At 38.5% G+C, this 25,447-nt stretch overlaps 1 protein-coding gene across 3 annotated transcripts in view; it reads left to right on the top strand.

Annotated features, from left to right (window-relative positions):
- Positions 1-25,447, top strand: part of KIF6 (kinesin family member 6) — a 504,404-nt gene that overhangs the window by 157,009 nt on the left and 321,948 nt on the right. For all 3 annotated transcript variants that reach the window (XM_072642001.1, XM_072642002.1, XM_072642000.1), the window contains one exon: positions 22,652-22,858. In XM_072642001.1, the coding sequence (XP_072498102.1) occupies positions 22,652-22,858 (207 nt within the window). The remainder of the gene's footprint in view (positions 1-22,651; positions 22,859-25,447) is intronic.

The raw sequence follows: 25,447 nt of genomic DNA, 5'->3' as shown, positions 1-25,447 counted from the left end.
GCTCAGTTCCCTCAGGGGGTTTATGCGCAGACCTTCCGCAATGGATTCAGGCTCCCGCCCGCTTGGGGAGCCCCTGTCTGCAGCCTCCTCTCAGCTTCTACCTCCCGGGGGGGGGCCTGAATTATGGGGGCACCCCACTCCCCTCTCGACCTGCCAAAGAGACTCTCTCACCCACCCCTGTCACCTGTGGGTGGAGGGACTTGTGCGGCCGCTGGAGATCCCGTCCCTGAAGCCTGCTCGGATCTGTTTCTCTCGGTGCCGCAGCCGTGGCCGCAGCAGGTCTCGGCTGAGCTTTGTGTCTGCAGCGCGACGGACCTTTTGCGAGAGGTTTGCAGATCCCTCTGTGGGTGGAGGGACCCGTGTGGCCGCTGGAGATCCTGTCTGTGAAGCCTGCTCGGATCTTTTCCTCTCGGTGCCGCGGCCGCGGCAGGGCTGCGCTCAGCTCCCAGTCCCGGCGCCCAGTCCGCAGCGCGAAGGACCCCCCGCGAGAGGTTTGCAGGTCTCTCTGGAACAGAAATCTCCCTCGCTCCAATATTCCGTGGCCTCTGGGTGCGGAATTCGCCGTGAGTTACTTCCCTGTAGCCATTCTATGGGTTGTGGGTTCAGAGCTATGTGTATGTGCGTCTTTCTACTCCGCCATCTTGGCTCCGCCCCCAAGATCTTGTATTTTAGCAAGATTAATATGAATCAGGAGTGTGATTTGGAAGCCCAAAATCCTAATGGAGTCTTGGGCTTCATGGAGAGGCAGAGCTTCCAAAAATTAAAGTGATATGGTCATACTGTATTTTACCTTCATCAAATCTTGTTCAGAATATTGTGTTCAATTCTGGGTGCCACATTCTAAGAAGAACATTGATAAACCAGAGAATATTCAGAGAAAGGCAACTAGGATAGTGAAGGGCCTTGAGTCCAGGCCATATGAGGATCAATTGGAAGAACAGGACATGAGGGTGAGACATAGAGCTAAATGATAGCTGTTTTCAAGTATTATTGTTATTGTTGCTGTTTGTCCTTCATTCTGGAAGAGGACCATGACATCAGGGAGGTGATGGCATAACAATGCAAGTGAATTGGATTTAACTGAGGCAGGACTGTGCAGAGTCAGCAACCTCACTCTCTCCTCCAGAGCCATCTCAATCCAGTGGCAAGACATAGATCAGGACAACTGGAGATAGCCCAGGATGCAATGGGACACCTTGGCCTTTTTAAGCCAAGGTCTTTCCCAGGTCTCAATTGACTTGAGACAGCTCTCATTCAGTGATTAAGGCTAGGCAAGAAGTAAGGGAAAGAATGGTCTCTTTGACCTAGTAAAAAAAAAAATATCAATCTGGGAGGGGAAGACCCTCAGGGTTTCTGTCCAAAACAGAAACAATTGCTATTTACATTCACTCTGAGCCATGGGCCCAAACAGTGTCCACTAAGTGGGCTTGGCATAGGACCTATTGTTGGCTAATCACTGAGAGTCAGAGTGAATTGGATTTAAGGCATAGTCCTTAAGAAAGAAATCTAGTCAGCAAACTTCAAGACATCTTTCTGGGTTTCAGGGATCAGAATTTATGTTCTTTGGGCAGAGAAATGGCAGGTAAAGGTATGATACCCTAAGTAGACAGAGGGAGAGGAAGGAGGAAAAGAGAGGAGAGGAGGAAGAAGAAGAAAGGAAGGAACTGAGTTGCCCAGTTGGAACGGGCCAGTTGGGGCAACTCATGCTATTCACAGTTGTTGTTTGTCCTTTGCTTTCAAAGAGGACCATGACATCAGGAAGCTGATGCCAGTTACTTCCAAGTGAATTGGATTTAAGTGAGGGTGGGCTGTGCAAGTTCACCAGCCTTACTTTCTCCTCTGGAGCTATCTGGGTCCAGCAGCAAGATATAGATTAGGATGACTGGACATGGCCCCCTCAAGCATTTGAAGGTCTATGTGGAGGAGTTTAAATTGTTCTTCTTGGTTCCAATGGGCAGAAGCAGCGGTAGCAGTGAATGAAAGTCACAAAGAGGGAAATTTAGACTTGATATTAGGGAAAACTTTCTAACAATCAGAGTTATCCAAAAATGGAATGCCTTACAAGGTGGTGGTTCTCCCTCCTTGGAGGTCTTAAGCAGAGGTTGGATGACCACTTGTCCAACATGTTCTAGTGAGAATGTCTTTCATGTATACATTGAACTAGAAGGTTGCTGAGATCTCTTCCAATTCTCGAATTCTGATTCTGCCCCAAAATACACAGAGAGGCAGTGTAGTATAGTGGGAAGAGCTCTCTCTACATTTGGAATCCAGAGAAATCTGTGTTTGAATCCCACTACTGACACTTGCTAGCAAGTGTGGCCATTGACAATTGGCATCCTGTTAGTTTTCTCATGTACAGCATCAGGATACTAACTCTTGTAGTACTTACTTTTATAAAGCTCTTATAAGGCTCAACTGAGATAATATACCTAAAGCAATCTGCAAACTTTTGAACTTCATGTAAATATCAGTTATAATAATGTTCTAGAATTCCTGGAAGGGATTTCATCCATCCAACAACTTCCATATATTTTATAAATATTTTTATAAAATTTTTCATATTAATTGTCATCTGTCCTTATGCCTTATTCTTGTGCTTGTTATTTTGATAGAAATGGAGATTGTACCTGTGATTTCACTGATTTAGGGAGCTTTAGGTGAGGAAACTCTCTCTATGAATGCAGATCAGCACCGTTTAGTCATAGATGCTTAAGTCCCTTACCTGGGTTACAGAGCCAGGGTGTGTCAAGCAGCAGGACTTGAACCCAAGTTCTCCTGGCTTCAAGGTTGGCCTTTTACTCATTATTCCACATTTTCCCTCTGAAGAATAAATAATTATTTATTCCTTGTAGGAAGGAATGCCATTTTGAATTTTCCCAAAATGTAAGTTAGAATCCAACCTTTTGAAATGAGCTATGTAATTCTTGTGAAAATGTGAGGGCCACGAAGGCCTGAGGATGATGGGGAGGGGAGAAGGGTATTAGAGGGAATAGGGTGCAGCTTATGCCAGCTGAGCAGCTGTTCATTGGACATTCTGCACAATAACATGTAAAGTGCAGAAAGGAAATAGTAGCCTTATTGTGTGGCTGTGTTTGCTTACAAGTACTCTTTCATTTCTAATCCTCTAAGCCATAATCTCCTTGTGTGGTATGAGTAGGAAACAAGGAGATGATGGTTGTAATTAGCTTTGAAGAATCATGTTCCACTTAACCATTTAAAGTCTCACTGGCTAACATAGTACCAAACTTCCTACCGGAATTTTGGTTGGAAGACGTGTTAGTTATTTTGACTTCATAAGGTCCTTGACTCCCTGAGGTCAGAGACTTCATCTTTTCAAAACTTTCTATTTGTCCCAGTGCCTACCGCAGTGCTCTGTGCATGTGCAGCAAGAGCTTGATTTAATAAATGAAATCCAAAGACTTCATTCTGAGGCTTCTGCATCAGGGAAGTATAAAATACAAATAAAGGTGCCAGTCTTATCTTGCTCCCATTATAATAAGAACAGTGATTCCCTTTGCTCTGGGCTCCACCTTAGATGGTAGTATAAGGCCAATATCCTTCCAGACTATCCCAAATTAGTGACACCACCTATTTTGTGTGATCAACAGTAAGTCAACATAATGTATTTACTTCTTGCTGTGTAGGTAGGCTCTTGTTTTAGATATAATAGGGATTCAGAGAAGATCAAAGCATGGCCCTGCCCTTTTTCATTATCATAGTCATAAATACATGTAAATACTGAAGATGGGAGCTAAGTGTGGGTTGAGGTATTGCTCAGGAGAACTCTTTTGATGGAGAACAATCCAGTCCTGGAACCACTAAGTGACATGTATGTGGAAGACCAGAATTATATAGTTCATTCAGCACCTACCTTGCAGTGCTTTCTCATTGAATTTTCCCTCTTTTCTGCCCAAACCTAAGGCTAATAACTAAAAATCTGAAAAATACATGGTAATAAAGGTACAGGAATATAGCCTTATTTATATGTTTTAATAATTTTAAACTGAGCTAAAATTTTAGGCACCCTTTATATCTTCATACCCTTTATGCTTCTGTCATTCTTACCATCATTTCTTTGTAGAATAAATGATGATGAACCTCCTCCCACATCAACCATGAGACATTTCTTGATCCTTCATCTGGTTAGTACCTATCTCTCCTGAATCTATTTTGTCTTGCCTTGTGTATATACTTTGTGTTTTTATGTGTATATTGTTGCATCCTAATCCTGACCCTACTCCAACAGAATGTAATAACCTTGAGGGTAGGGCTCATTGCATTTTGTCTCAGTATCTATAATGCCTAGAAGAGTGCCTTGTACATAGTAGGTGCTTAATAGCAATATTAACTGTCGTCATAAACAAACAAACAAAATTCACACTCTAAATCCTCAAAATTATTTTGATTCTTTTTTGGGGGGGGAGATAATTTTTTTTATTATTTGTTTATGGTCGTAATACTGATTCTTTGTTAAAATGAAGTAAAATGAAGATGGCCGCTTTCACATTTGCTCTTTCAAATAGCAGATAGAGAGCTTGCTTCATAGTAAGTCCCATCTCTAACTTAGACTGCCTCAGTGGCAGTGCTTTGGGCCACTCTCTAAGACTCTAAACTACAGAGGAGGCATTGATTTTTATTGGTAGGGAGAGTTTCCTTATCTAGTGAAATTACAAGTCCACTTCCTATCCTTATCAATCAAACTACCAAAAAGTTATTTTATAGAGCTTTTGTTGTTGTTCAGTTGTTTCAGTTGTATCTGACTTGTCATGGCCTCATTTGGGGTTTTTGTGGTAAAAAAATACTGAACTGCTCTGTCATTTCCTTCTCCAGTTCATTTTATAGATAAGGAAGCTGAGGCAAATAGGATTCAGTGACTTGACCAGTGTCATGTAGCTAGTAAGTGTCTGAGGCTGAATTTGTATGCAGGTCTCCCTGATTCCAGGCTCCATCCGGACTCCAGCCAGTGCTCCATCCAGTGCACCACTTAGTTGATCAATTTTATAGAGCTAGAAAAAAATAATACAATTCATCTAGAGAATCAAAAGTCAATGAATCTCAAGGAGAACAATAAAGAAAATGGTAAGGAAAGGCACTTAAGAAATGTTATATCTCAAATTATACTACAAAGCTGTAATCATCCAAGCAATTTGTATAATTAAAAAATAGAAAAGTTAGTCAGTGGATGAAGGGTTAAGGGAATATAAGATCTTCCCTGTCTGTAGGCCTAATGTGACCATGTGTTCCCTTTTTTCATTGTAACAGAGCTGTATTCCCAGGTCTAAAAGTACACAGATGTTTCAATCAGGGATGTCTTGCTGCTTTGAACTCTAGTCTAGTTCATAGCTATGAGGCATTCTGTGCTGAGTCACATAGGATTTTGCATCTTTTGGCACTATTCCCCTGTTAGTTGAAAACCATACATACTGTGAGGTTGGTATTTTACTTTGGTGCTCAGTCATGGGAAGAATGTTCTCCTGAGGTCTTCGTGATTTAGCCAGACAAGACTCTGGATAGCTGTTGTTAAGGGCCCCCGGGCTTTATGAATCCAGATGTTGGTGCTTCCTGGTCTGGTGATTATGTATCTATTATTCTGTTTAGACAGTTGGAGTCCTGTCTGTTGAATTCTTTCTTCGATGCTTACTTCTCTCTACTTATATATCTTTCTCATTGTTTAATTGAAGTAAGATTACAAACCCCTTTGAAGCTATCTTTCCTTTAGAAAAGAAAATCAAGAACCTGTGTTAGCTGCCCTCCTGTGTGCTGGTGTTATTGGTCTTATACCTCCACAGCAGCTGCTAGTAGGATTTCTGCTTCAATGGAACACGTTAGGAATAAAAATCCAGAAGCTAATCAGCAGAGTGTGTTTTATAAATCCCAACTACTGGGGTAAGGACTCACTATTTTACAAAGACTGCTGGGAAAACTGGAAAGCAATCTGGGAGCAGTAAGGTTTAGGCTAACATTTCCCACCATATGCCAGAAAAAGATCCAAGTGGATACAACATCTAGATATAAAAAGTCACAATATAAAAAAATGAGAGGAACAAAGAGATTTAACTTTTATACCTATAAAGCTATCAAGAGGAGAGCTCTTGGCCAGACAAAATCTAGGATCATAGAGATAAAATGGGCAACTTTGATTACATAAATATGAAAGATTATTTTTTGCACAAACAAAATCAATGCAGATAAAATTAGAAGGGAAAAGATTAACTTGGGAAAAAATCCTTGTGGTAAATTTTTGAAGTTTAGATGTCCAAGATGTAGAGGAAACTAATTCAACTAAATAAGGTCCATTCTCTGATAGACAGTCAAAAGTTCTCAAGGGAAGAAATCCAATCTATCAACAACCACGTGGAAAAAGAGTCTAAATCAGTAAAGCCAAGAAACAATATTAATTAAAATGATTCTAAAGTTCATCCTCCTACTCATCAGATTGGCAAAGATAGCAAAAATTTACTATTGGTAGATCTATTAAATGGTCAAACAGTTCTGGAAAGTAATTTAGAACTATATCCCAAAAGTCATTAAATAGTTCATTTCTAACAATATCCCTAATAAGCTTATATCCACCAAGAAATCAAAGGGGGAACTTAATAATATGTATACAAATATTCATTTTGTTGTGGCAAAAAAATTAAAACTGCTATTTAATTTATAGTATATACATGTAATGGAATATTATTATGCTACAAAAATCATGAAAGGGGCAGATTTCTGAAAACCTGGGAAGAGTTATATGAACCAATACAGAGAACAATTTACACAGCAACTACAAATCATAAAGGAAAGCACCTTTGAAAGACTTAAGAACCCTGGTCAATCCTGTGACCAACCACAACTCCAGGGACCCAATTATGAAGCACACTTCCTACATCATGACAGAAAAGTGATGAACTAGAGTTACAGAATGAGAAATACATTTTCAGACATGATCAATGCATAGATTTATTTTTCTTGATTATGCTAACTTGTTAAAAGGAATACTTATTGAGCCTAAACACTGACCCTGAGAAAGCAAGAAACAAAGCAAAAAACTTTTATTTTTCTCATTTTTCCTCACCTATAAAATAGGGATCACAATAGCACGTATTTCCCAAGGTTGCTATGAGGATCAAATGAGATAATATTTTTAAAGTGCCTTGCAACTTAAATCCTTATATTAAGTGTTAGTTCTTCTGCTATTTAAGGCATTCTTCTCATTGGCTTTTTGGATCTCTTTTGCCATTTGGCTTAGTCTATTTTTAAGGTGTTATTTTCTTCAGCATTTTTGGGGAGCCTTTAGCAAACTGTTGAGCCTGTTTTAATGACTTTCTTGCATCACTCTCATTTCTTATCCCAATTTTTCCTCTACTTACATCATTTTCAGAATTCTTTTTGAGCTCTTCCATGGCCTGAGACCAATTCATATTTTTTCTTGGAGGCTTTGGATGTAGGAGCTTTGACTTTGTTGTCTTCTTCTGTTTGTATATTTTGGTCTTCCTTATCACCAAAGTAAGATTCTATAGTCTGATGTTTTTTCTGATTTTTGCTCATTTCCCCAACCACTTGACTTTTGAGCTCTTTGTCAGGGTAATTCTCTGCTTCCAGTCGGGGCAGAGGGGTGTGCTGTCAGCTGCTCGATCCCCCCCCAATCTGTGAGCCTAGAGCTCCAGAAGCAGCTGCTGTCTTTGCTCCTGCTGCTGCTGTGGCTGCTGTGGGCTCCTCCACCCCCCTCTGCTGCCCTGGGGCTAGGGCTGGGGCTGGACCACTCTACTCTCTCACACAAGTCACACAGGTTTTTTCCATTGACCTTCCAATTTGTCCTCAGCATTTTGGGGGTTTTGAAGTCTAGAAATCACCACAGGTGATAGAAATTCAGTCCCCCCTCAGCCTGCTCAGGTCCTGTCTGTGCCAGCACAGCCCACGCTGGACTACGCTCTGCTCTCATTGCTGCACAATAGATGCTTCCCATCGACCTTCCAGGCTGTCTTGGGCTGGAGATTTGCTTCACACCATCATTCTGTGGGTTCTACAGCCCCATAATTTGTTTAGAGTCATTTTTTACAGTTATTTGGCTGGACTTGAGGAGAGAACTCTAGCAAGTCTCTACTTATACTTTGCCATCTTGGCTCTGTCCCCAGGGTAGTCTATTTTTTAAGATACTTTCTTCAGCATTTTTTTGGCTCTCCTTTAACAAGTGTTGGCTTATTTTTCATGACTTTCTTGCATCACTCTCATTTCCCTACCCAATTTTTCCTCTACTTCTCTTACCTGATTTTCAAAATCCATGTTTTGCTCTTCCATGGCCTGTAACCAATTCATATTTTTCTTTTTTTTTTATTTAACTTTTAACATTTATTTTCAAAAAATTTTGGGTTACAAATTTTCTCCCCTTTTGTCCCCTCCCCCCCCAAACCCAAGCATTCTAATTGCCCCTATGACCAATCTGCTCTCTCTTCTATCCTCCCTCTCTGCCCTTGTCTCCATCTTCTCTTTTGTCCTGTAGGGCCAGATAGCTTTCTTTACCCCTTAACCTGTATTTCTTATTTCCTAGTGGTAAGAACATTACAGTTGATCCTAACACTTTGAGTTCCAACTTCTTTAGCTCCCTCCCTCTCCACCCCTTCCCTTTGGAAGACAAGCAATTCAATATAGGCCAAATCTGTGTAGTTTTGCAAATGATTTCCATACTAGTTGTGTTGTATAGGACTAACTATATTTCCCTCCATCCTATCCTGTCCCCCATTACTTCTATTCTCTTATGATCCTTTCCCTCCCCATGAGTGTCGACCTCGGATTGCATTCTCCTCCCCATGCCCTCCCCTCTATCCTCCCCCCCACCCTGCTTGTGCCCTTGTCCCCCACTCTCCTGTATTGTGAGATAGGTTTTCCTATCAAAATGAGTGTGCATTTTATTCTTTCCTTTAGTGGAATGTGATGAGAGTAGACCTCATGTTTTTCTCTCGCCTCCCCTCTTTATCCTTCCACTAATAAGTCTTTTGCTTGCCTCTTTTATGAGAGATAATTTGCCCCATTCAATTTCTCCCTTTCTCCTCCCAAAATTTCTCTCTCACTGCTTGATTTCATTTTTTTTTTTAAGATATGATCCCATCCTCTTCAATTCACTCTGTGCACTCTGTCTCTATGTATGTGTGCGTGTGTGCATGTGTGTGTGTGTGTGTGTGTACTCCCACCCAGTACCCAAATACTGAAATGTTTCAAGAGTTACAAATATTGTCTTTCCATGTAGGAATGTAAACAGTTCAACTTTAGTAAGTCCCTTATGACTTCTCTTTCCTTTTTACCTTTTCATGCTTCTCTTGATTCTTGTGTTTGAAAGTCAGATTTTCTTTTCATCTCTGATCTTTTCATCAAGAATGCTTGAAAGTCCTCTATTTCATTGAAAGACCAATTTTTCCCCCAAAGTATTATACTCAGTTTTGCTGGGTAGGTGATTCTTGGTTTTAGTCCTAGTTCCTTTGACTTCTGGAATATCCTATTCCATGCCCTTTGATCCCTTAATGTAGAAGCTGCTAGATCTTGTGTTATCCTGATTGTATTTCCACAATACTTGAATTGTTTCTTTCTATCTGCTTGCAATATTTTCTCTTTCACCTGGGAATTCTGGAATTTGGCCACAATGTTCCTAGGAGTTTCTCTTTTTGTATCTCTTTCATGCGGTGTTCTGTGGATTCCTTGGATATTTATTTTGCCCTCGGGTTCTAGAATCTCAGGGCAGTTTTCCATGATAATTTCATGGAAGATGATGTCTAGGCTCTTCTTTTGATCATGGTTTTCAGGTAGTCCCAGAATTTTTACATTGTCTCTCCTGAATCTATTTTCCAGGTCAGTTGTTTTTCCAATAAGATATTTCACATTATCTTCCATTTTTCCAATCTTCTCGCTATGTTCTGTGATATCTGTTTTTCTCACAAAGTCCTTAGCGTCCATCTGAGCCATTCTAGTTTTGAAAAAATTATTTTCTTCAGTGAGCTTTTGAATCTCCTTTTCCATTTGGCTAATTCTGCTTTTGAAAGCATTCTTCTCCTCATTGGCTTTTTGAACCTCTTTTGCCAATTGAGTTAGGCTAGTTTTCAAGGTGTTAATTTCTTCAACATTTTTTTGGTTCTCCTTTAGCAGGGAGCTGATCTGCTTTTCATGCTTCTCTTTCATCCCTCTCATTTCTCTTCCCAGCTTTTCCTCCACCTCTCTAACTTGATTTTCAAAATTCTTTTTGAGCTCTTCCATGGCCTGAGCCCATTGGGTGGGCTGGGACACAGAATCCTTGATTTCTGTGTCTTTGCCTGATGGTAAGCATTGTTCTTCCTCGTCAGAAAGGAAGGGAGGAAGTGTCTTTTCTCCGAGAAAGTACCCTTCAATAGTTTTATTTCTTTTCCCTTTTCTGGGCATTCTCCCCAGCCAGTGACTTGACCTCTGAATATTCTCCTCACACCCACCTCACCTCCTGGTCCTCCCAGCCAGCATTTGGGGACTGAGATTCAAATGCTGCTTCCCGCCTTAGGGCTTTTGGCGGGAGCAAGACTGCTATTCAGTGTGAGAATTAAGTTCAGGTGGTCAGGTTGGGGCAGGACCACCTCTCAGGCTCAGTTCCCTCAGGGGGTTTATGTACAGACCTTCCACAATGGATCCAGGCTCCCGCCCGCTTGGGGAGCCCCTGTCTGCAGCCGCCTCTCAGCTTCTATCTCCTGGGGGGGCCTGAGCCATGGGGGCACCCCACTCCCCTCTCAACCCGCCAAAGAGACTCTCTCACCGACCCCCGTCACCTGTGGGTGGAGGGGCTTGTGCCGCCGCTGGAGATCCCGTCCCTGAAGCCTGCTCAGATCTGTACCTCTCGGAGCCGCGGGCGCCGCTGGTCTAGGCTGTGCTCCGCGTCTGCAGTGCGACGGATGCTTTGCGAGAGGTCTGCAGGTCCCTCTGTGGGTGGAGGGACCCGCGTGGCTGCTGGAGATCCCGTCCCCGTAGCCTGCTCAGATCCTTTCCTCACAATGTCACGGCCGCTGCAGGGCTGCCCTCTGCTCCCAGTCCCGGCACCCAGTCCGCAGCGCAAAGGGCCCCCCATGAGAGGTCTGCAGGTCTCTCTGGAACAGAAATCTCCCTCACTCCAACACTCCATGGCCTCTGGATGCAGAACTCACCGTGAGTTGGTCCCCTCTAGCCGTTCTGTGGGTTGTGGGTTCGGAGCTATGTGTATGTGCGTCTTTCTACTCCGCCATCTTGGCTCCAACCCCCCAATTCATATTTTTCTTGGAGATTTTGGATGTAGGAGCTTGGACTTTGTTGTTTTCTTCTGGTTGTACGTTTTGATCTTCCTTGTCAGCACAGAAAGATTCTGCAGTCTGAGTTGGTTTTGTTTTTACATTGTTTGCTCATTCCCTCCCTCCTCCCCAATTACTTGACTTTTTAGCTCTTTGCCAAGATAGGACTGCTTCGTGTGTGTGTGTGTGTGTGTGTGTGTGTGTGTATGTGTACTGTCCCATGCCTTAGGGGTTTTATGCAGCTGTTTTCAGAGATACTTCTAGTGACCTATAAATTTTCAGGTCTTCCAAGGTGGTATGGTCAAAGGAAAAGTCTTTGCTCCTCTCCTGGCCTGTGAGTGACCACCAGCATTCTTTTCTGCCTTGGAACTGTGAGGAGGATTCCCTCTCCACTGCCACAACAAGCTCCACCACATCAGCAGCACCACCACCCAGGTCTGTGATCCAGATCCAAGCAGTGCAAAGCAAGAGAATCTTACCTCAGTGCCAGCAAAGAGATTCCTGCAATCCTGCTCTGATCAGCCATCTGATAGCCAAAAGCTTTGGAAGCAGCCACTACCACTGCTGCCTGAGAAATCTGGAAACCACCACAGCTGCAAGTGATTCAGTCCCCTGAGACCTGCTCTTGCCCCACCTATACTGGCATGCCCCACACACTCCAGCCTGGTGTACCAGACCTTTCCTGTTGATATTCCATGTTGTCTTGGTCTAGAAATTTGTTTCACTCTGTCATTTTGGGGGTTTTGCTGCTCTAGAATTTATTTAGTCATTTTACAGGTATTTGGAGGGGTTTGGGGGAGAGTTGAAGCAAGTCCTTGCTTCTACTCTGCCATCTTGACTCTGCCCTCTGAATTAAGACATTTTAAATACAGTGTGAATTTTTCCCAGGAAGAACATAATGACATCTTCATCTCTTTCAAAGATCTTGAGAATTAATACTTCAACGTCTTCTAAGTTATGTCATGCCTGATGCAGACTTCCTCAGCTAGGAAAGAAAGATATGAAAAGAGAATTGAAAGAATTTGTCAGAGAGAATTCTGAGAAGATGGTGGACTATGCCAGAAAATTCTAAGCTCTCCAGACTTCCCCTACAAACAAGACAAAATGGCACTTCAGAGTCAACATAGAGAGGCAAAAATACACAAAAGTTGGGGCAGAACAGTGGTTGTCCTAAGACAACCAGAAAAAATCCAAAGAAAGATCCCAGGATGGAGGTTCAGCCAGAGTTAAGGGTAAACACCTTGAGACTAATTCTGCTAAAACAGCAAGTGGTGAGACCTGGAGACAGCTGCTTTGGGAGGTAGTGTCAGTCTCAGTCACAAAAATTTTCACCTCTTAAACAGTGTGGAGAATCTAGTTTCTAAGTGGAGAAAGATTGAGTGAACCTCTGCTGACAAGGGATGCCAGGTCCAGCTGTGCTGCTGAGATGAGGTCCTGGTTGAGAAGGAACTAGCACATGACCTATGAGTGTAAAAGCTGTGAGGCAGGAATGCTGCTGGCTATGGGCACTTACAGGAGAGCTGACATCTTGGTCTTGGTTCCAGACTAGAGGGAAGAAATGAAGGTCATAGCCCCTGGAGGGTACTCAGGAGCATTTCCAACATAGTGTTCCAGGGGCCCATAGCAATGACTTGGAAGGGGAAGGAAGTGCCGAAGTTGGGCCCAGGACAAAGCTCAAAAAATAGCAGTAAGAATGAGCTGAGGCCACAGGCACCTCAGGATTAGAGGTGATTACCACACTCCAGGATTAGAGGTGATTGTAATAATAAACTGCTGAATTTTTTTAATGAACAGGCAAAGGAGAAAGAACCCAACCATGGACAGTTACTATGAGTACAGAGAAGACTGGGCTTTGTCTTCAGAGGAGAATACTAAAACAACAACAAAAAAAAAGTCTCCTCCCCTGAAGAGTGATGTCAAACAGTCACCTGTCCAAAAAAATTCATTGAAAAACTCAAAAAAGACTTCAAAAATCAAACAAGAGAGACTAAGGAATTTTTTTTAAAGAGCAATCCAAGAAAAATAAGATTATGAAGAAAAGTCAACCAACTAGAGAAAGACATCCAGAATCTTAAGGAAGAAAATGACTTTTTGAAAATTAGAACTGGGCAAGGGAAAGCCAGTGAAGTTATAAGAGACAAATAAATAATAAAACATAATGAAAATGAAAAAAATAGATGACAATATGAAATATCTTATAAGAAGAATATCTAATCTGGGGAAGAGATCAAGGAGAGAAAATATACAATCAAAAAAAGAATCTTGATACAGTAATACAAGAAATAATTAAAGAAAATTGTCCTGAAGTGCTAGAACACAAGAGAAAAGTAAAAATAAAAAAAAAAATCCACCAGTTACCACTTGAAAGAGATCCTTGGAGGAAAACCTACAGGAATATCATAGCCAAATTCTGAGACCCCTAGGTTAAGGAGTAAATGTTATGAGCAACAAGAAAAAAAAACAATTCAAATATGGTAGATCCACAATTAGAATTACACCAAAGCAGTGGCTACACTAAAAGACCATAGGTCTTAGAAAACTATTTATCAAAAAGCAAAAGATCTGGAGTTGTGGCTGAAAATATCATACCCAACAAACCTAAGTATAGTCCTGAATGAAAAAAAAAATAGATATTGAATGGACAGACTTTTGAGATTTTATTGCAAAGAAAAAACAAAACACACAACTCAGTGGAAAATTTGACATATAAGATCCAAGGGAAATATAAGGTAAACATCAGAGACTAATTGCAAGAGACTCAATAAGGACAAATTGGTTTGATTTTTGTATGTGTAAATGGAAACTGTATGTCTAAGATTGTCATTATTAATTAGGGAGTTTGAAAGAAATAGTGGGGCAGAATTGATTATGATGTGATTCTAAAAAGCAAAAGGATGTAGGAAAAGGCAAAAAGGTGTAATTCTTTCATACAAATGAGATGTGAGAAGAAGAACTGATACAGAGGAATTAGCTGGGGGAGGAGGGCAGGTAGTTCTGAAACCCCATTCTAATCAGGAAGGGTATATGATTCTTCTAAATTCGGAAAGAAATAAGAGGGCAAGGGGATAGGGAGGAGGGAGAGAATAAGCAAGGGATAGGGAATAGGAAAAAAGGGAGTATAAAATTGTGTGCAGATTAATGGCAATAGGATAAAGAGATGACAACGTATAAATTTAAAAGGGTATAAAAATCTTCTAAATTCAGAAAAAATGATATAAGGGGATAGGGTGTAGAGAGAAGATAAGGGAGGCATTCCTGGAGATAAGTTAAAAAATAGGTCAGAGTAATAGGTAAAAGTTAAGGAGGGGAGTGAGGAGGGATGGGAACAGGATGAAAAGGATAGTGAATAAAATAGGAAGGAAGAAAATATATAACACGTAATTATAGTTTAGGGTGTGAATGGGATGAATTTACTCATAAAATGGAAACTGATAGCAGATTAAAAATTTGAATTCAACAATATTTTGCTATTAGGAAATGTTATAAAATGAGAGATACACAGAAACACAAAATATAAGTGAGGAGTAGAATTTATCCTGTAACAAAAGAGCAGAGATAGTATTCATGATCTCAAAGTGAAAGCTAAAATTAGATTTAATCAAAAAGGAAAAATGGGGAAACTATACTATGTGTCAACCATATTAATCAACAGTTTTAGGTCATATAAAATAACTAGACATAATAAAAAAAATGAGATTATTCCTGCCAAAACAAACACATGAGCTATACAAATATATACACAAAACACCTTTAATAAAAAGTTAGATCTAAAAAGTTGAAGTAATATTTATTATGCATGGGTATGTAACGCTAATATAATAAAAATGACAACTTTACCTAACTAATCTGTTTAATACCATTCAAATTAAATTACTAAAAATTATGTTACTGAGTCAGAAAAAAAATAACAGTGTTCATTTGAAAGAGCAGAGGGTCAGGAACTTCAAGGAAACCAAGGGGAAAAGATGTAAAGGAACTGGATTCAGTATCAGACATGTTATAAGGTGAGAGCAACATTGAACTGTAAAGTGGATAGTTTTGATTATTTTAAATTAAATATTTCATGTATAAATAAAATCTATGTAGCCAAGAATAGAAGGATTGCAGAAAGTGGGGGAAAATACACTCCTATAGATCATCTCCCAGATAGAATGTGATTGGGTCACAATATTGTTGTGATGTAGGAAATGACAAACTAGTGAATTTAGAAAAATATGGAAAGACTTGACCTTATAAAGGAAGATGCTATCTACTTACAGAGAAACAGATGACAAGTAGAAGTAAGCATAAGGTGGTCTTATGTATATGCATTTGAATGTATATAGGTATATTTATGAATATCTATACATATATATGCATATGTGTGTGGATGTATGTGTGATGTGTTTGTGCTTAATTGTAGCCTCCTTTGAGGGGGAGGGGAAAAATAAAGTAAAAAGATAAAAAATAAAAAAATAAAGTCAAAAAGAGCAGAGTAAAGGACAAAAGAAGACATACAAGGAAGCTTGTCTTTGTCCTTCGTTCGAATAGGACCATGACATCAAGATGATGACATGACTTGCAATTGACTTTGATTTGAGTGAGGGAGGGCTGTGCAAGGTCACCAACCTCACCTTCTTTTCCTGAGCCATCTGGGTCCAGTGGCCTGATATTCAGGAAGTAAAGAAAAGATGGACAGCTTTCAAAATAATGTGTAGTATTCATTATATAAATTTGAAATGTATTAGTTTATATTGAATCCTCTCTTATATTCTGCTGTGTACATGGTAATTTTTTTCTTTTCTTATTTTGTATTTAAGTTTAAAATAGATACATATATAAGGAAAGAAAAAAGATATGAACTGGCAAAAAGAAAGGAAAGAAAGGAGGGAGGGAGGAAGGAAGGAAGGAAGAAGGAAGGAAGGAAGGAAGGAAGGAAGGAAGGAAGGAAGGAAGGAAGGAAGGAAGGAAGGAAGGAAGGAAGGAAGAATTTGCTAGTCACTTCCTAAAAGACAACCCAAAGAGAAAACTCCCTGGAATGTTGTAGCAAACTCCAGAGTTCCCAGGTCAAGAAGAAAATATGACAGTCGGCCAAAAAGAAAGAATTCAAGTACCATGGAACCATTGTGAAAATCACAAAAGATTTAGCAGCTGCCACTGTAAAGCAGTGGAATGGAGGGCATGGGATATGATATTCTAGAAGACAAATGAGCTATGATTACAACCAAGATTAAACTATGCAGCAAAAATGAGTTTAATCCTTGTAAGGATAAAAAATGGATATTTAATGAAATAGAATACATTTAAACATTTCTAATGAAAAGACCAGAGCTGAGTAGAAGATTTGACATGCAAACACAAACATTAAGAGAAGCATAAAATATTAAAGATGTGTAAGAAATCATAAGGGATTAAATAACATTAAACTGCTTGCATCCTTATATGTAGAGATACTATAAACAAAGGTCAGAGGCAGTCTCATTAGAAAGATGACCTGGATATGACTCTATTGTGTTTGTATAAGCTTATGCATGTGTATATATGTATCTGTATGTGTGTATATATGTACGTATATATACATATGTATACATATACATACATATAGTATACATGTGTATGTGTATATACAGAGAGAGAGAGTGGGGTAGAGGAATGTACTGATATAGGAGGGAAAGTAGAGTAAGAATAGCAAAGATTATCTCATCTAAACAGGGTGCACCAAAATGAACTCATATAATAAGGGGGAAGGAATGGGGTGGGGTGGGAGTGTGGGAAGAGCTGACCACATTTGAATTTCATCTGAAATGGTTAAAGAAGAAAAGAATACACATACAGAAACAGACATAGTTGGTACAGAAACATACCATATTCAACAGGGAAATAAGACGTAGGAATAAGATGAAGGATAGATTAAGGGAGGTAGGCAGAAGCAAAATAAACTCTTGAAGAGGGGATAGGGTAAAAAAAGGAGATTAAGTGTAAGAGAATAGGATGGAGGGAAATACACAGTAATAATCATAACTGTAAATGTGAATGGGATAAACTCGTGCATAGATTAGGAGAGAATATCAGAACTGATTAGAAACCAGAGATCCACAATTAGTTGCTTATAAGAAATGCACTTGACATGGAAATATACACATAGTTTTAAAAAAAAGGCTTGAGGAGAATCTATTATGCTTCAGCAAAAGTAAAAAAAAGGGCAGCATCTGCAGTCATTTCAGATAAAGCAAAAGCAAAAATATATATCATTAAAAAAAATAAAGAGTGGGAGAGTTGGAACATTAATTCATTGTTGGTGGAGCTGTGAGCTGATCCAACCATTCTAGAGAGCATTTGGAACCATGCCCAAAGGGCTACAAAAATATGCATACCCTTTGACCCAGCAATACTGTTTCTAGATCTCTATCCCAAAGAGATCATAAAAATGGGAAAAGGCCCCACATGTACAAAAATATTTATAGCAGCTCTTTTTGTGGTGGCCAAAAACTAGAAATCAAGGGGACACCCATCCAGTGGGGAATGGCTGAACAATAAGAAGTGACAAACAGGAAGATTTCAGAAAAATTTGAAAAGATTTATATGAACTGATGCTGACTGAAGTGAGCAGAGCCAGGAGAACATTATACACAGTAAGAGTTACAGTGTGCGAAGACAGTATCTGATAAATTTAGCCTTTCACAGCAATGTAAGGACCTAAAATATTTACAAAGGATTCATGGTACAAAATGCCATCCACATCCAGAGACAGAACTGTAGAGTTGAAATGAAGAATGAAGCAGAGTATTTTCTTTTTTGTCAGGTTTTGTTTTGGTTTTTCTTATGGTTTTTCCCATTCTTTTTAATTCTTCTATGCAACATGACTAATGTGAAATTATGTTTAATAAGAATGTATTTATAGAATCCATATAAGATTGGATGCCATCATGAGGAGTGAGGGAGAGAAAATTTAAAATTTATAGAAGTGATGTTGAAAACTGAAAACAAATTAATTATAAAAAAGTACTATTGACAATTAATATCAGTACTGAATATTCACTAAATAGCATAGCATCAAAATTCTTAAAAGGAGTTCAGTGAGTTATAGAAGAAATAAATAATAAAGTGATGTTAATAGGGAGCTTCAATTTACCCATCTCAGATCTAGACAAATTGAATCATTAAATAAACAAGAAAGAAGTTAAAGAGATAAGTGGAATTTTGGAAAAATTAGATATATGGTCTGGAGAATATAGAATGAGATTAGAAAAGTGAATATCTGTTTCTCAGCTGTGCAAATCACAAAAATTGACCATATATTAGGGGAAAAGCCCTCACATATGCAGAAAAATAGAAATATTAAATTCATCTTTTTCTGACCATAACACAATGTAAACAATATTCAAGAAGGAGCCCTTGAAGTATAGGTTAAAAATCAGTTGGAAACTGAATAACCTAATCCTCAGGAATGGGATGGTCAAAGACAAAAACAGAAATATAACTTATGATTTCATTAAAGATAATGATAGCAATGAGGCAACATACCAAAAGTTGTAAGATTCAGGCAAGCAAGACTCAGAGGAAATTTTATATCTCTAAATCCTTCAGCAACAAAAGAGAGAAAGAACAGATCAATGGACTGGGCATACAGCTAAACAAAAAACCTAGAATACCAACAAATTACCTCCCCACTCCAATTAAACATTATTATAAAAATCCTAAAAATCAAAGAAAGGACTAAAACAATTTAAAGAAAAACCCATTGAATTAATAAATAAAACTAGGAGGTGTTTTTTTTAAAAAACAACAAGATTGATGAATTATTAGATAGTATGATTTTTAAAGAAAGAAAGAAGGAAACCAAATTACCAGTGGAAAAATGGAAAAGGGAATTTGCAAGCAATGTAAAAGCGACATTAAAAGCTAATTTACCCAACACTATGCTAATAAAAATGACATGAATGAAATGAATATTTACAAAAATATAAATTGCCCAAATTAACAAGAGGAAATACAGTATTCAAATAATCCAGTCTTAGAAAAGGAAATTGAATAAACCATGAATAAACTCCTGAAGAAAAAACCTAGAATCAAATGCATTTATAAGTGAGTTCTAATGATCATTTGAAGAATAATTTCAATACTGTATAAACTGTTTGAAAAAATGAAAATGGGATTCTACTAAAATTCTTTTATGATACAAATATGGTCTTGATACCTAGATGAGGGAGAAACAAAGAAAGAAAACTATAGACCACTCATTAGACCAATGAATATTGAAGCAAAATTTAAATAAAATATGAACAAAACATCTACAGCAATACATCACAAAGGTCATACCCTATGAGAAGGCAGAGTTTATACCAGGAATACAAGACTGGTTCAATATAAGGAAAACTACAAATATAATTAACCATCTCAACAACAAAACCAACAAAAATAATATGATTTTTCAATAGATGAAGAAAAACCTTTTGCCAAATGCAATGCCTATTACTATATAAAAAACAGCTCTAGAAAGCATAGGAATAAATAGAGCTTTCCTTAAAATGACAATTTAACTTCTCTTAGTCTTAGTTCCACATCTATAAAATAAGGAGGCTTACATGACCTTTATGGTTCCTTCCAGCTCTAAATATATGATCCTATGTTCGAAACAGAACTCATTTTCTTTACTGTAAACCCTACCCACTTCTCTTTTCTGTTGAAGGTTCATCAGCCTTAAAGTAACCCAGGTTCATAACCCTGAGTCATCCACAGCTCTTCACTCTACTTGTGTCTAGCCTAGCCAAGTCTTGTCGACTCTACCTCCATCTCTCACATCAATTCCTTTCATTTACATGGTCACCTGGTTAAGATGTAAGCTAATTCCAAGACTATTGTAATGTGCTCCTATTTGAATTCTCTGGCTCCAGTCTTTTCCAATTCATTCACTTGACTAAACAACCAACAAAATGTTATTTCCAAAGCTTTGAGCTGATCAAGTTCCTTTGCTGCTCAAGAAGTACAGAGGCCTCTGTTTGACATCTAGAACCCTTCACAGTCTGGCTCCAATTTACTTTTCCAAACTTAATACACATTATCCCTCTTCATACATCATCTTGTAAGCAAATTGGATTACTTGCTATTCCTTATAAACAATATTCCATTTACTGTCTTTCTGACTTTGCCCAGACACTTTGCCTGTAATGCATGACCTCCTCACCTCTCCTCCTTGGAATTGTAGCTTCCTTCAAAACTCTATCCAAGTAATCTCATCTATATGAAACCTTCACAGACAACTCCCAAACTGCTAGCATCCCCCAAGCTACATTGATTTATTTCAGTAGTTATATGTATACATGTTATTTCCCCCCCATAAAATGGAAGCTCTTTGAGGGCAGGAACTGAGGGTTTTTTTTGTATATCCTCAGAACCTAGCATGTTGCTTGGCATATAAGTGGCCTTGAATATATGTTTTAGGCTGATTGTCTTTTCCATGGCATCAAAAGTTCTTTCATATCTCTTTTATATCCCCAACACTTAGCACTAGTGTTGAACACAAAGTAGGCACTCACTAAATGGTTGATATGAAATGACCAGAGATTTGGTCATTACTTTGATTTTGCCAGAGGCCTCATTCAGTAGTTTTATATGCACATTTACATAACGTGTTTAAATTCACATTAATCTGCCTAAATGCTACCATATGTTCTCATGCATTTAAAAATGCCTTTGTTACAATTCTGCCTTTAAAAGACAATCCAGGAGTATTCACATAAGGAAAAAAAATTATCTGCTACATATATAGGGCAGACATACTGTACATCAGACTGAAATGCAAGTAGGTATCTATATACAAATTATATTTTCTGCAGTGTCTAAAATGTTGTTTTAAAGAGAATACCAATGTCTACTCCATGCAGGAAACAGTCCTAGCAGAAAACTATGGACATGGACTTATAAAACACAATAGTCAGTATTTTAATTGCAAACCCTAGTTAACCTTCTCAAGAATTATAATTTAGTTTGATGTAAAAATCTGATGTTTACATTCCTATAAAATGAATGTTCAAATTCAGTATTTGTAAAAGGTCTACCTTCTAGTATATCAGTCTAGAGGCTGAAGGTAGCTGTTGGGTTTCATTGTGACTTTATTATATTTATTTATCATATTTATGTCAATTGTTGATTTGACTTACATTATAGTACTAGAATTTATTATAATGGGAATATAACCATGAGACAGACCCCATATTTAAGTTCTGCAAATAACTTGACGGTCACTTCCAAGGCACCTCAACTCAGGTTCTAAATTTGAATTTGTGGTTTTGCATGCATGGTTATTTGCCGGCGCATGTTTGCATGCAAAATCATATGCTGCCATGCTTTGGGCATTATTTGTTGTGGCTACAAGTAATGGATCAAATTTTCAGCCTATTTAACTTCATGTTCTGTCTCTTTATCACCAAAATTTTGCTAATCGTCTGGTTTTGTCTACACTGTACATCAATCATTTCCATTTAAAGCATATGGAATTTGGGAATGGAAAAATATCCTGGTTTCTATTAGATTTACATTCCGATTTATAAATGTCCACATTTTTTTTTTTTTGGCAAGGTGTTGTCTTACAGTTGTAGATCCAAATCCATTTTCCTATCTATACCACAAAATTCAGATTCATGTTGTCCTACAGAAACAAAATATTATACTACTGATTTGCTATTAAGTGCATTATGTACTTTGATTTGTCTTTCTAGTAATGAAATAGTTGTGTGTGTTATTGAAATAGTTGACCAGTAATAAGAATGATAATAATACCTGTCATTTACGTAACATCTATTATATACCAGACACTGTACTGAGCACTTTACAAATGTTACCTCTCTTGAGTATCAGAGTATGTATAGTCTGTGGTCACATAGAATGGTAGAATTGTTTAATAGCTGAAGTTCTAGATTTGGACTTAAGACCTGGGTTCAATCAAATTCCAGCTCAGACACTTAGTAGCTGTAGAACTCTGGTAAGTCACTTAGGTAAGTCACTGTGCTGGTTCTCTGAGTTCTGTCATCAGTGAAGTACAGATAGTAACAGCACCTGTCTCACAGGGCTGATGTGAAGATAAAATGAAAAAGGCTGCAAAGTGCTTTGTAATCCTTAAAGTATTATATAGAGGACAGGTAATATCATCATTATTTTTATTGCTATTATTAATTCATATGAGCATTCATTACATGACTGTGGACTCATTAACATCCTTCTACTATATCTGTTCTGACTCATCACATCTAATCTTCCACTCAGTATATCAAAGGTGCTGGAGGAGACTTAAGCCTGAGGCTTTAAGGAAAATTTGTTTTCCTCTTCTTAAGTGCTTAAAAATGTTGCTCTTGTTGTTTTAAAAAATATGTATTTTTTCTTCTAATGGGTTTTTCTTTGAAACTCTCCTTTGATAGACTCCTATGAACCAGGCTTCTACACGTTCCCACTGCATTTTCACGGTTCATATCTCAAGCAAGGAACCAGGCTCTGCGACTGTCCGTCGTGCCAAACTCCACTTGGTTGACCTGGCCGGTTCAGAGCGGGTTGCAAAGACTGGAGTTGGAGGCCAGCTTCTGACAGAAGCCAAATATATCAACCTTTCCCTACACTACTTAGAACAGGTAAAAACCAACAGCGTGAGCCCATAGTTCTTGCTTTAGCTTGAAATTGTTTATTAAGAATAAATATTGTTAATAGTCTCTCGTTGCCTTTTTTTTTTTGAGGAAAAGCTCATAGTACTAATTCCTTGTATATCAGACTTTATTAGAGAAAATCTCTGGAATTATAAAATAGAACTGACTAAACGGCGACTTTCTGAACTGCTGGTGGTTTCTTGGATTTGGAGTGGTTGGATACACTTCCTTTCAGCATTCTTGCTCTTCTGTACTTTCCTGCAAAGCATCTGGCATCCACCACATCCTCTTTACTTATTCATTCATCTAACACATTTATTTAGTGTTCACTTTGTTCAAGGTGCAGCACTAGGTGCTGTAAGAAATTCAAAGGAGAATAAAACACAATCCTCACTCTAATGGAGTGTATAGGCTAGTGGGGGAGATGAGGCATGTTTGCAGATAGCTGTGATACAAGGCATAATAAGAGAAATACAGGTGCTGTGGTATTTCAGAAATTACTTCTGGCTGGAGAGGTAATAATAATAGCTCATTTTTATGTTACTGTCGTTATAATAATACTAACAATATCTAACATTTATCTTATGACATACTATGTGCCAGACACTGTGCTAAGTGCTTTGTAATTATTATTTCATTTGATCCTTACAACAACCCTGGGAGGTAGGTGCTGTTTTTATCTCCATTTTACAGATGAGGAAACTGAGGCAAATAGAAGTTAAGTGACTTACCCAGGACCATACAGCTAGTAAATATCTGAGGCTAGATTTAAACTTGGGCCCAAAAAATTGATCTACTGGGCCATCTAGCTATCTCATATTTGCATTTTTCTTATAACATCCCTTTGAGGCAGGAGATGTAGAGATTATTCCCTTAATTATTTTATAGTTAAGAACAATGAAGCTCAGAGAATAGAAATGATTTTCCCAGTTTTATGACTCTTGAGTCCAAAAATATGAACTCTCTTTTGCAATGGGCCTTGAAGGAAGGATAGAATTAGAGTGGAGGTGTTTTTCTAAGCATATCATATGCATGTTCACAATAGGTGAATCTACTAGTCTGCCTGAGCCATTCAGACAAATATCAAGCTTAGGAAAGACAAAACAAACCTCAAATCCTTTTGAAATCAGTCCTATCTCTCCCAGCAACCAGCTTCATTGTTGTGGCCCTCTCTCTCCCAACTCTCATAAATGCAAAGCTCAGAATGATATATCTCCCAGACTTGATAAAGCTTTGTTGTTGTTGTGAAACTATCAAAATAAATTATTTGATAGGAAGTAAGGAGCTATTGATGGGTTCTGAATAAGAAATAGCACAATAGGCTTAAGTCTTTAGGAGCATAAACTTGACAGCACTGTGTAGGATAAATTGAAGTGATGTTAAATTTGAGTTACTGGCTTTCAGGGTACTTTTTTTCAAGGTACTTTCTTGGTACTTTTTGAGGTACTGGTTTCAAGGCAGAAATATCCAGCCAGTAATTGGAATTGCTTTTTTGGATCTGAAAGTGATATGGAACTGTTGATAAATATTTGGAATTCATCTGCAGAGATATGATAATTGATGATTTGGGAAGAAGAAAAATGAATAATAGAAGAAAAAAGAAAAAATATATCAGTGAATCAAATAGGTCAGAGAACCAAGAAGAGTGTGATGATAATAAAAATAATAACAAGAACTTGCACTTATGTAATTCTTTAAAATTTGTAAAACACTTTACAAATATTATCCCATTTGGTTCTTACACCAAGGCTTGGAACCAAGCATCATTATTATTTCCCATTTTAGAGATGAGGGAACTGACACAGAGGTTAAGTGACTTGTCCAAAGTATCACAGATAGTGTCTGAAGCTGGATTTGAATTCAGAACTTCTTGATTCCACAGCTAGTGCCCTATCCACTGTACTACCTAACTGCCTTGTGCCTATTATGATACAGAAGCTGAGAGAGGAAAGAGTTTTTAGAAGAAGGGTTGATCAGTAGTCTTAAATGTGACAGAGAAGTCAAGGGGGATGAGAACTGAGAAGAGGCCATTGGACTCAACAATCAGGAGGTCATCAGCGCTCTTTGTGAAATGCAGTTTCAGTGGAGGGGGAGGGCGAGAACCAAACTGCAGAGTGTTGAAGAATGGATTAATGATGCAATAGAGACAGAGATCACACATAACGCTTTCAAAAAGTTTGTCAACAAAGGAGAGTGGGGACAGAGGCCATTAGCTGGGGGAGGTGAGGGCAGCAAAATCAGGGGAAGAATTTTTTGGGATAAAGAAGATATGAGTGCATTTATTGAGAAAAAGAGAAAGAAACTGAAGACTCAGCAGAAGAGACGATTGATAAAGAGGACCTTTTCCTATCTAACCAAGACATTATATTGCACTTTCATTTCTTAATTTGACTCACAAGAAAAGAATGCACTCATCTCGTCTCATCCAAGTTTTTGTTGTTCAGTCATTTCAGCTGTATCCCCACTCTTCAAGACTCCATTTGGGGTTTTCTTAGCAAAGACACTGAAGTGGTTTCTTATTTCCTTTTCCAGCCCATTATACAAATTAGGAACCTGAAGCAGAGAAGTAACTTGCCC

This window comes from Notamacropus eugenii, chromosome 2, assembly GCF_028372415.1.
Source record: "Notamacropus eugenii isolate mMacEug1 chromosome 2, mMacEug1.pri_v2, whole genome shotgun sequence".
In the NCBI taxonomy this organism is placed as follows: Eukaryota; Metazoa; Chordata; class Mammalia; order Diprotodontia; family Macropodidae; genus Notamacropus; species Notamacropus eugenii.
This window is presented reverse-complemented; position numbering and strand designations above follow the sequence as displayed.